Source organism: Hetaerina americana, unplaced genomic scaffold, assembly GCF_022747635.1.
Source record: "Hetaerina americana unplaced genomic scaffold, ioHetAmer1.1.p SCAF_1, whole genome shotgun sequence".
Taxonomy (NCBI): domain Eukaryota; kingdom Metazoa; phylum Arthropoda; class Insecta; order Odonata; family Calopterygidae; genus Hetaerina; species Hetaerina americana.
In genome coordinates, this window is record NW_027286069.1 from 97,810,642 (window position 1) to 97,823,168 (window position 12,527).

Below are 12,527 nucleotides of genomic sequence, written 5' to 3' on the forward strand. Positions count from 1 at the left end.
TTCACAGCAGCACCACATGTGAGATGGAACTAAGCATGCTACTTTGTATACATTTTATAATGATTTGGTATTTAGTTTTATAGTACTTTCAAGGAAATATTAAAACTCTATTGCTTACTACTGGATTAAAGTGTTAATATCAAATTTTGTAGTAAAGACAACCATTTTCTATGCCTGATAAGGGTAAAAATGCTTAATAGAAAGTATTTTTCGGGGTGAATTGGCTTGCAACTTATACAGTGTAATCATACCCGTACACCCTTGGCCCTAAAGCTGCAGAATGGTTTTAGAGCTTATATTTGGAGTAAAAAAGTGCATCTTAAGGGCCAGGAAATACGGTACTCCAATTAGTGGGTAAAAAGAGATGCCTGTGGGAGACAAAATAAAGTAAGATGTTAGAGAAATAACCATTGAACATATTTTGAGGCATGGTTGCTTACATAAGATGCTTATTGAAAGAAATATTTGCTGGTGTTCGACGAAGGATTGACTAGAAGAAGCGAGTATTGGAAAATGCCGGTGCAGAGTTCAAAGCAAATTAAGAGATCGCCAATGTGATAGTTTGGACGGCTTTTACAAACCAAATTCCTATTTTAAAATATTTCCTTTCTTTTATTTTGTATTTGCTACCAGTGTGAACTGATGGCCAACCCTCGGTTTGTCAACTTTGGATATAGATTGAAATTGCTACATGCAGTGTAATTTTTTGTAAAGACTTCTGTGACCCCTTTAGCTATTTTGAAGAGTTAGTAGCAAGAGAAAACACAAATAACATCGAAAGTGGGAACAATAATAAAAAGTAAATTTTATTTCTCTAAACAATTTTTCTTTGATTTTTGGTGTTTTAATTTCCTAGTTTACGGTGCCGTTATACTCGTAAGATTGTGCAGCATTATGGTTTATCTTTGACTATCTATCTATATTTGTTATTACTAAGTTTATCAGCAACCCACATTTTAACGTGTAGTTCTTAATAACTCAAATTATATCGACACGTAGGAATTTATGGTTAAAGCCTCCTTTCGGGTTCATTGAAAGTCGTGCTCAACCGGTAACTTTCCAGCCCATTAACAATTGCCAATCGCCATCCGGAGATATTACTTGCCATACAGTCGGTGTATAGTGTGTCCGTAATTTTCGAAATCCTGCGGATATGTGAAAGTTCTGTCTTTAAATGTTCAGAGGCATCGAATGATATTTTAAACGGAAGCGTTTCAAAATCAAATTCTTTCGCTGTCAGCATAAATAGAAAGTCATGGACACCCAGCGGCAAAAATTTGAGCGGGAATACCGCGTGGGTAAACTATTGGAAAAAGGCGGCTTTGGAACTATATTTTGGGGCTTGCGAATTCAGGATGAATTATCCGTTGCCATTAAGCATGTACCTAAAGAAAAAATCAATCACTGGATAACGTACGAAGGGGAACGTGTGCCTATGGAAGTGTGTGCCCTTCGCAAAGTATCCAAAATTCCAGGATGCATAACAATTTTGGATCACTTCGTGTGCAACGATTGTGTTATAATAGTTATGGAAAAGCCGGATCCTGTGATGGATCTTTTTGATTATATCGATGAACAGAGAACGTTGAATGAAACGTTGGCACGAGAGTTTTTCATTCAAATTTTAGAAACGTCCCTGCAATGCTATACTGCCGGTATCATTCATAGGGACATAAAAGATGAAAATATTTTGGTAAATCTCAAGTCGCACTCTCTGAAACTGATCGATTTCAGGACGGCGACATTTCTCAAAGACGATATGTATTATGAATTCAGTGGGACTCGCATTTGCGCACCTCCTGAATGGATTCGGTTAGGTTGCTATCATGGAAAAAGAGCAAATGTTTGGTGTCTCGGGGTGCTGCTGTACGTCATGCTTTGTGGGGAATGGCCTTTCAAAAAGGACGAAGAAATCATTTGTGCGGGTCTTGATTTGTGCCCCAGACTAACGAATGAGTGCAGAGATTTATTGAAAAAGTGTCTTAGCGTTCATCCTGCTGAACGCCCCACTATTGAAGACATTCTCAAACACCCTTGGATTACAGAGCAAAAAGAACCTCCTACTGGAGACGCTCCAGTATGCAGACCATGCATAATGTGCAAGAGAAGTGCGGAATTGAAATAATAGTACGCGATTGTATTTGAATCCTACAACTACTTGTTTTTAATGCATAGAGTTTGAAGAACTAACTTGTTCTTCTCTAAAGAGCATTAGAAAATGTTGCCAAGTAATCAGCAATCTTCCAAGTTATTTGTATTAACATTTATCTTCAAATGACAATTTGTCAACAATTCCTTATTTCGTATAGCAGTCCGTTTTACAATTAAATTGTTCCAAAGTTGCATTTTACCATTTCATAGTGCAACACAACTAGTCAGTCATGTAGGCACTATTCAGTTGTTTTTGGTGTAATGGTCCCAAAATGCCACATTAAGTGCCTGATTAATTTTAAAAGTTTTTACTGAGTGCTTGATATGTATCTATTGTGTCTTTTATTGCTCATTGTTTTTTGGAAATTGTATTTTCCAAAATGTTTAATATTATTGTGAACATTTATTTCACCATTTTTGTAGAAGTCTTTATTGCCATCGTCATTTGCACAGTTTGTGCCGTTGGCAAATTTTGAGAGAATTGAAAATAAAAGTGTAACTTACACGCAATGTATCTTTTTAATAAAAAGAATAGCTACTGAAGAAGAGATTGGTATTATTTTTAAGGTAAGTTGCAGTGAGCTCAGAGCTTAGTCAAAGAAGGTAATAAGGTAGAATAAAGGGCTTAGGATTTGCCTCTTCCTGGGAAACCATTACAGGGAAAGGACAAGGCCCCCCTACCCTGATAAGTGAATTTCACATGCCATCGGGCTTATTACTGGGTGATATTTACAATCACCTACGAGGCCCACCTTCAGGTTGATTACTGTGTTCATGATTTTACCCTTAAATCCTTGTTCATTTATGGCTGCTTAATCCAATACAAGACCTGTGTGAGGAAGTACATGAAATTAATATCCTGAGGATTAGTATAATATATGTTATTACTTCCATGATGCATATTTAAGATGATGTGTTGCAGTAAAATTGAGTATTAGTGCAATTAAGTTAATCTCTGATAGAGTTTTTAACTCGGGACAGTACAAATTGCTCATGTGAGTATAATATAAAAAATTTGTTGGAATGATGTGTATAGAATGCATAGGGGAGAAAAATTAAACAGTTGGAAGAGGATGTAATTGATAATGTGAATGGAAATTAGAGAGCATGCAAGCATGATTCTTTTTCAGAATACCTAATTATCATTCACTTTATTCAGAGCAGTATATGGAAGTTTTTGGGTTCGATTTCTTTAGTGAGAAATGGTCATCATGAGTAAGGATATCGTCATCATCACTGGATCCTTATTGTGGAATGAGGATGTTGCTTGAAAAATGCTATTCCAACTTACTGTGTTATGATTTTAAAAATGAATATCGATCATATTCAATGGGTTACAGTTTGCAGTAAGGGTTGTTAGGACACCAACCATAAATATGATAAAGGTGGAGTGTACTGTTTTTTTTTATTTGAGTTTAAAGTTTCTGATGGACTTTGTGGAAAATCTTCATATTGGGGTTGAAAATAAACGTGTAAAGCCAAGTTGTTTATTTTCAATTTCAATAACTTGAGTTTGTTTCTTTTGTGATTTACAAATCTCTTAGAAGAGGCATAATGACAGCATAATTTAATATCAAATCAGTCAGTTGTGCGTTAGTTAAAACTTTTAAAATTTCATTAGGAGTGCTGCCATAATTTCGGTTTGATAGGTGAGAGTTGAGCTTAGCTTGTACTAAACCCAACATCATGTGAAATTTACACCAGGTAGGTGGACCAGTTCCTTTCTCTGTGGTTTTCTAGTAAGTTCTACGACCAGAAATATCACAGCTTGTGTGCCCAGAGGCATCCCTGGAATTGGGCTCTCTGGTCTGTAGTCTGATGCTCTACCGACCGGACTACCACACCATTGCAAATGCACAGTTTGCCTCATAATTATTCAAGATATTGGAAATTTTGTGCTCCCTCCATTATCCTGATTATTTCTGGTGACCTGACCTACATGGCAGCTGTAGCAGGGACCAACAGACAAGGGAAAAAATGGAAAGCACTGGGGTTTCAGCACTTCTTTAAAATCATAGGCACCACTTCACTCTAACTTCCATTGCTACTTTTATCATTCACCATGTGTATCACTGAATTTATTTCAATGTGCATGACAGGAGGGTTTGTTATATCATGCTTTTCACTCGCATTCAATTTATGTTTGAATTGGATTTGATTGTTGGAATAGTGGAGAGAATTACCAGTTGTTAAAGTAAAATGTATACGAGCAAAGGGGCATATCTTCGAGTGGCAGAGTAAGAATTTAAATGATGGGGTAGTAGTACTAGGGATACCAGCCAACAGCTGAGGCCATTTGCACCATTAGGAATGTGAAGGGTGGAGAGAAATCCAGGGTCAGTATTAGCCTACTCTTAACAAGAGGCACCAAGCAGCTTAGCATCCCAACCAATGGACGGTAATGTCACTCAAAGTGCCCTTCACAAAGCACTTCAATTAGGGATCAGGATACAATTGAAAACTATCTGCCACCACCGGGATTCAAACCTGGTCCCTCTGAGTGGGAAGCCAGTACATTACTCACTGCACCATCGCGATCATTTACTGAATGATTAACAAACATTAGTAGAGGAAGTGCCTCTAATAGTGCTCTTAATGTCATATATTCCTTCATTCATCTCTTTAAGTTCTGTGCCTAAACAGCCCCTTTTGTTAGTATCCTTCTAAATCAGAGGGAGCTGAGAGCAGCATAGGGTTTATCCCATCTTCAATATTATTTAATTATGAGCACTACCCCTACCTAAGAAAATAAGTATATCAAATATTATAGGTGAATAAAAATTTGATCAATTTACAGTATTGTGGAAAAATCAGTGAATTCTAAAATTCATTAAAAATTAGTAGGAAGCCCAAAATATTGTTTTTGATATCTCTGATACTATTAGGGACAGTTTTCAATCTTTTTTCTTTTTAAATTTTTAAGTGCTTTCTCTTTAAATTACCGTATTTTCCCATTGATAATGCGCACCCAGAACTTGGTAGTTATCATAAACTTGTATAGATACCGGGCGCCCAGTGCTTCATAGTTATCTTGAATGTGTATATATACTGCGCATCTGTATATATATATATATATATACATGTGTATATGTATATATAAATTAATCAAAAAATAAACATTTACCAGCCATCACAATATGTTGCCTTAATGCTTTTTCGTTATGATTCGAAACAAGACATAGGTTTGTGTGCCCTTTTATTTGATATATAAATAAACTTTCAGCCAATCAAATGTAAAAAAAGTAAGAGAATAAATGAAATGGAATTTTCCTGCTTTATTTCGCTTGGTTGGTATCGGTGGTCAATTCAATTCGAGTGCTCTACCGATCCTATCAAATATTTATTCGTACGTTCGGGTTCAATTCCCGGGCAAGTCTCTTGGCACCTGCAGCTCCACCCAAGCTATGTGATTTTTCGGGTACCAGATCTTCCTGTAAAACCATAACCGGCACAGGGAAAGAAACTGGCCCCCTTACCCTGATGTGTGAATTTCACACGTTGTCAGGCTTAGTACTGGGTGAACTTTACCATCACCTACCAAACCGACCTTCGGTTTGATTACTGTGTTCATGGTTTTTTATACAATATGATGCACTCTACGTATATGTGAAATACTGCGTATTGGAATAAATTAAGTATAGAAATTTTTTTTTCTCTCTTGTGGATTTATGAGATGAAATAATTGTAACAGTAGCAGATCTGTTTAAAATAGAATGCAGTTAGAAAGGCGTGCTTCCAGGCTAATTTATTTTTGCGAGACTTCTTTAAATTATTGTGTATATAGGTATGTAAATGTTTGGATTTTTTCAATTTTTATTACATAACATCTGATCATTTTTGTATGGATGGATTTTATTTATATTTTGCACATTATCGATGGGGAAATACGGTACTATGATGAAATTCAAATATCACTTTAAATTTAAGCAAAACATAAGTTTTATGACTGGAAATTTTCTTTTAAGTTTTAATGTTTCTTTAATCTTTAAAGAGGGGTCATGTCCATTGAAAAGATTTGCCAGTCTGTGCCCGTTTGGCTTGTTCTACTTTTCTTTAATTTTGACTTTCCTGAGATGAATTCAGTTTCCTAAAATGGGTCATTGAAAGCCTGAAAATGTAAAAATTTAACCTTTGAGGAGCAAAATCTCAAAAATCTAATTTTTTTATCAAGCAAATAAACTCTTAAGAAGACTAGCAAAACCCAGAGCTGGGTTTTTGCTTGAAACAATAGTGATGAATTTACAATTTGCTAAGATTACACCCATACAAGTAGCGCAGAAATTACATTAACTCCCCTACTATCAATTAATAAAATGAGTAGCATAAATATGATTTTCACTAAATAAATCTTCTAGCTCAATCTTGTTAAGGTCATGAATGAATAGGTCATACATTAATCAGGTGAAGAAATAGCCTCCTAAATCATTGACAGGAGAAGAAATTCAAATTACTTGAAAGTAACCATGTTTAGAATAAATCAAATGAATAATGGGTTGTGAAAATGTAAAAAGTTAAGAAGGAATGATGATGGACAAAGAACAAAAGTTGAGCTGTTTTGAACCAATGTTGGGAAATTTTCAGAGTGTAAGGGAATGTTAACGGTAGCTTAACTGGCTAAAGCGATTGGTTGAATATTGAGGGATCCAGTTTTGCATCCTGGTCAAGGTGAATGACTTTTACCCTTTGAAATTGTTGCAATGTGTATTAATGGGTGTCCCTGTTAAAAGTTATTGTCATGGTATTTCCCACAATTTCTTTTAAATTAGTATTATATTTATCAGTTAGCATTGTTCCGACTGTACTCATGTTATTTTAAAGTACATAATTGTTTTTTCCTGGCAGCAGAAGAGTTGTGGATTGTTCATGATGGAAAATGTCTTGCCAAAATTGATGGCAACATTGATATAAGCAAAGATCTCATGTCATCATTTACTCACCAGGACCTAAAAAATAATTTTCAATTAAATAAATTGACCAGGCTTGGGTTCCAATGGAAAATATTTCAAGGAAACTATGCGTTATAGTTGTTGACGGAAATATGTTCTTATCAAAGATATTCAGTCAGAAAATTGTTGTGCCAAATTATTAAATTAATGAATTTCAATGTATGCATTCATGCAATTTTAGGAATTATTTCACACAGTAGAATTTGAAGCACCAATTGGAGAAGTGATTCCCTGGGCAACAAACTATATTTTTTTTAAATCTGTTGTTCTGCCTCAGTGAAATTTAAGAGTTGAATTTTATACTACTTTTATTCTCTGAGAAGTGATGTATTAAAATGTTGACAATTATAAAGATGAAAATAATGTTTCATGATCGAAGAACCTAGAAAAAACTAAATATAGATATTAAAATTTATTATATACTTGCAAATTCTAAAATTGTAAGTCGCATTGAAAAAAAATGACTACTGCCTATAAATGGCAAAAATGTTATCATTTTGAGCTACTTGCACACAAAGGCAACAGCAAAGGGAAAATACTTGGTTTTAAAATTGCATAACAATCAATTACTTTTTTTCTTGACCATTGTAAATGGGATGACCCTCATGCCTTATCCAAATTTCCTTATCATTCTGTAAAGGTTTTCATAAACAAGAATTATAAATGTCTAATCATTGTGTCAAACGCTTTATCTAATTGGTATACATGGCGGATGAGTGCCCAGCTCTTTGACCTCTTTTAAATATGTTGGTCTGTTATTATTGTTGTCATTGTATATATTAAATGCTCAAGTAAAACATGTTTAATTTGTCTCCTTTTATTTTGATTCTGTTTTTCATAAAGATTTACAATCAGCTTTCGAGATTATTTGAATTGGATCAACTTCATCAACTTAACAATAAATAAGGCTTCTTCTGAAACTGATGAGAGAAATACACCTCCCACATCAGTGCTGAAACTTAATTTGCCTGATGCCATTGTGCATGGAGCCTGTATCACATTTTTGGATAGCCTTGGCAGCGGAATTTCAAGCACAGAAAAGTAAGTGTCTAAAAGTTTATTATTTTTGTATTCTACATGTAGCTGACGACAATTTAATTATAACTTCAGTTAAATGCATTAATTGACACAATTAGGTTTTGCCAATTAATTCATTGGAACATATTTTGTGTAAATCCTTAAAACAATTATAAACACAACCCATTAATGCCTTTTCTTTGTTTCCAATTTATTTTCCCAGGAACTGATCCTTATGATACATGAATATTATATTTTAAATTTTGCTCAAATATGTGCCAAAGTTTTCTATAAAATGTCCATATGGTCACCTTAGGCAGGTTTCATAGAAATAGCAATCTTGCCAAGTTACCTAAAATTTTCTGGAAAAATTAAAGATTTGCTAATTTTTGTGTGTTTAATTTATTATTTAAGTTATTATATCCATGATAATTTTGTTCATTAGGTGAAGAGTTACAATAATAGATGTATTATCAAAATAAAACAATAATATACAATGCATGCAATAATAAAAATATGGAAATGACTGTGTGAAATGGAATGGTTTCAGGCCCAGCATTGTGTAAATTCATGGTCACTGGATGGTAAAATTTAGTATATTTTCACAATAAATTTATTACAGTATGACAGATTTTGACACATAACTGACATCATCAGGTACCTGGATATTTGATGGTCAGGTATAATGTCGATAGGTTATTATACTTTATGTTGTCACCTATTCACGCATGCATTGAAACCAGTAGTACTGTGATAAATTTATTTTGTAGTACCTTAATAAATTTGTGTAGCACCATGATTTATTTTTCCAAGCCTCAGCACTGAAAAACACTCAAGGACCTTTGACCACATGGAAACCACCTTGTTAAATAGGAGTACAGTAATCATATTGCCTCTTATTTCCCCTAAATGTTCTATTAACCCAAACCGCCTATGGTCCACAATCATTTGCCACCATTACTCTGGTAACATAACTCTGGCACACCAATAGAAATGTCACTTGGTATGGAATTCACTTCTGGATCTCAACTTTTGGACCTTTTTAGCAAATTTTTCAAACCACTTTCTAAGGTAATCATCTTCTGGCTACTTCTAACCTCCATCTAAAATATATTTTTTCTTTTTCTCTGTCATCACTTTTCAATTCCCCTGATGAATGCCTTAAACTGGTGGTCTCCATCAAGACCACCCATGTAAATGACTTTGATCAACTGGGTGCTGTGCTTTTAAAATGCTGTTTCTGCATTGGCTCATCCCGATTTCCATTATATTTAACAGACGCTTTTTGGCAGGATATTTTCAATCAAAAATTGGTAATGTTTTTTCTTTATTAAAATCTGTTAAAAAAATCTTGTCTTGTATTACCAGCCTCTCTCTCTCTTCTTCCCATTTAGTTACCTGTTTATGAGTGCATTACACATCAAAAGCTTTCATCTTACACTTTTACTTCCATTTCTGATCTACATGGTTTTCTTCCTGAATTGTCAACACTAAGCAATCTTTCAAATGTAACATTAATGCAATCAAGCCTTCAAGTGCTTCAAACATTAAACCAAACTTCATTTGAAATGTGGCATTTTTATTAGTTATCCATGAATTTTTTATTATTACTATTTCTTTTATGTCTAATATGATTGGGATGATGCTGTTTTTATACAAATAAATATAATTAATAAATATAGATATTGATAGAAAAGGGGTCGTGGTAGTAAAGGGGTAGAGCATTGGACTACTGACTGGAGGGCCCGGGTTCAATTCCTGGGCAAGCCCCTCTGGGTACCCCTCCAGTCCACCCAAGCTATGCCATTTTTCGGGTACCAGATCTTCCTGGGAAACCATAACCGGCAAACGGAAAGAAACTGGCCCCCCTACCCTGATGTGTGAATTTTCGATGCCGTCGGGTTAGTACAGAGTGACCTCTACCATCCCCAACCAAACCGGCCTTCTGGTTAATTACTGTGTTTATGGTGTTATTGATAGAATATGGCTTAATTTTTTAATGTATCCATTTTTATAGGGAGTCATCTGTGCATACATTTCATGAAACAGCTGTAAGACAGCTTGTTACCTTGGTTCAGCGCAGTTCTGGTGTGAAATTAGATGCAGATGCTTTTCTCTCCAAGAAGTCTCTGAATTTCCAGGACCTTCCATCAAAGTTTGGATGTGAGCCATTCTTTATCCCTGCAGGAGGAGAATGTAAGTAGTTATTAATAAAAAAATCAATCAAGAAAAATTTTTGATTATATTGACCCATAGTTTTAGTTCTAAAAAAATATTCATTTGCTACTAAGAATGATTGGTAGCTGTTGGGGCGTATTGAGCCACTGACCAGATGGCCTTTGGTTCAAATACTGGTGAAATTTTTGGACAACCTTATCCTTCACTAAAGGTGTGTGGGATTTCTGGCTCTGTTTGTTAAAAATTAGCATACCTTTTGGCAGGCCTCGGTATCAGATCAGCCACACTCTTACTCTGAAACCGGCTTTTGGGTGGAATACTATGGTTAAACTTGTATACCATTGGCACTAAATCAAGCTTCTTCTCCCATTTCATACCTGCTGTTGATAATTTTCTCTTGCAAATTTGTGTTTATTGTAATTATAAGATTACACGAGTGTGTCTCATTTTATCAATTAAAATTGGAGATAAAATACTTGAATGTTTGAATAACCAAGTGTCCCATGTATAATTGATGACCTTATTTTGTTTCTGCAAGAATAAGAAAAGCTCTTCCTTTGACTGCTCAGGTGTATTCTGTAGAAATTATCATACACCTAAGGTGCAAGCAAATTTGTGGGTAGGTGGCAGACTCACTGTGAATGATATATCAGCTGAACTACCTGTACTTGGACCCACACTTCCAGAAACATGGGGCTGAATGGTATAATGCAATTGCTGACAATAGTTGAACTCGAAGCAGCATACATGAAAAAGTAAATAGGAAAAGGATAAAATTTTAGCCGCATCAAGTCCCCTGGAAAATTAAGTCCAGCACCATATGAAAACTACATAAATGGAATGAAGGCAGTGGAATCTTAGGCTGGAACCAAGATACATAAATTAATAAATTGAACTGGGATTTTTGACATTGAACCCATGACTTCTACACGTGAAGTCACATATTTTGAGAGGTATCTGATACATCTGACAACAGCCTGTAAACTGAACATTACTATATTCAGCTGTGTAGGCCTAAATAGTGTCCTTTCTATCCCTACCTTCACTGTGAAAGTACTAACCTATTAACAATTATGATAGGAATATTAGTACATTTTCCCTTGAATTATAATTTTTTAAAGTTAGGTATTTCCATGCTTATTTCAATGCCATAACTGGAAACAGTGAAGAACTGTCCCAATAGTGTACATATTCATTTTAATTGTCACTGTTTTGTCATGTGTTTTATGCTGAATAAAGGTAAATTATCGTTTTCAAGGCGAGTCTGATTAACTAGTTTTCCTGGTTATGAAGGGTGACTACTTTAAAGGGTGGGGAACAAAGATGCAAAACACTGCAGGTGGTGACCCAACTGAAGAGGTAGTAACTGTCTGCAGCCACAGTGAGCAATTTTGGCAGGCTGTAGTCTAGGCCACCAAATCACCATGGCGTGTGCATGCATTTTATCCAAATGGATTGTTTATTCGACTGCAGTTATGCCCATCACTGCCACCGTGTAACATCACTTAGCGTCTATACAGAAATACGGAAACCTAAACAGTATTCTTATTGTTTAAATTAATGTTGAATGAGAACTTTATATACCTGAAGAAAACCAGCTTTTAAATAGATGTTGCTATGCCTATGTTACCCAATCGCTTCAGCTTCATTAAAAAGTTGTTTTTTCATGATGTTAATGAGTTTTTAGCTCTTTAATTTTATGAAATTTTAAATTAAGTTTAAATTTTTTTCAGTATTGAACCACGATAACAAAACATTGCAATATTTTGCATTTGGAGCCCCAACGTCTGGTAGAAATGCACTGCGTATTTGTCGTGCTCTTCAAATTCCGGGGCGACCTATACTGTTGGAAGGAAGTCCTGGTGTGGGGAAAACAGCCCTTGTGTCTGCTCTTGCAACTAAAGCTAACCATCGCCTTGTTCGCATCAACCTTTCTGAACAAACGGTAAGTATTTTTCATCAGTCATTGGTAAATTAAGATTTCAGTTATGTAACCGATTTACTTTCTCTTTGATAATGCTGCAGGAAGTTACTCCTATATTTAATAGTATTATTATCCCTGAGCAGCATGGTTTCACTAAAGGAAGATCACTCTCACTACTTTTTTTGTTTTCAAAAGTATCTTATAGAAGGTATGATAAAAAGCTTATAAACAGATGTCTTATATATTAACTTCAATGAGGCATTTGATACTGTTAGTCATGAGCGTTTTCTAAGAAAGTGGAATGCATTGGG

At 35.0% G+C, this 12,527-nt stretch overlaps 2 protein-coding genes across 2 annotated transcripts in view; both read left to right on the forward strand.

Annotated features, from left to right (window-relative positions):
* Window positions 1–12,527, forward strand: part of LOC139692681 (midasin) — a 121,505-nt gene that overhangs the window by 28,352 nt on the left and 80,626 nt on the right. The window contains exons 24-26 of the mRNA XM_071590968.1: window positions 7,941–8,138; window positions 10,132–10,310; window positions 12,026–12,237. Of these exons, the coding sequence (XP_071447069.1) occupies window positions 7,941–8,138; window positions 10,132–10,310; window positions 12,026–12,237 (589 nt within the window). The remainder of the gene's footprint in view (window positions 1–7,940; window positions 8,139–10,131; window positions 10,311–12,025; window positions 12,238–12,527) is intronic.
* Window positions 1,116–2,650, forward strand: LOC139695174 (serine/threonine-protein kinase pim-3-like). Its single transcript, XM_071593846.1, has one exon. The coding sequence runs from the start codon at window positions 1,256–1,258 to the stop codon at window positions 2,123–2,125; it is 870 nt and encodes a 289-aa protein (XP_071449947.1). The 5' UTR covers window positions 1,116–1,255; the 3' UTR covers window positions 2,126–2,650.

Coding starts and splice junctions, on each gene's coding strand:
- LOC139695174 (XM_071593846.1), top strand. CDS start 1,256: ATGGACACCCAGCGGCAAAAATTTGAGCGGGAATACCGCGTGGGTAAA.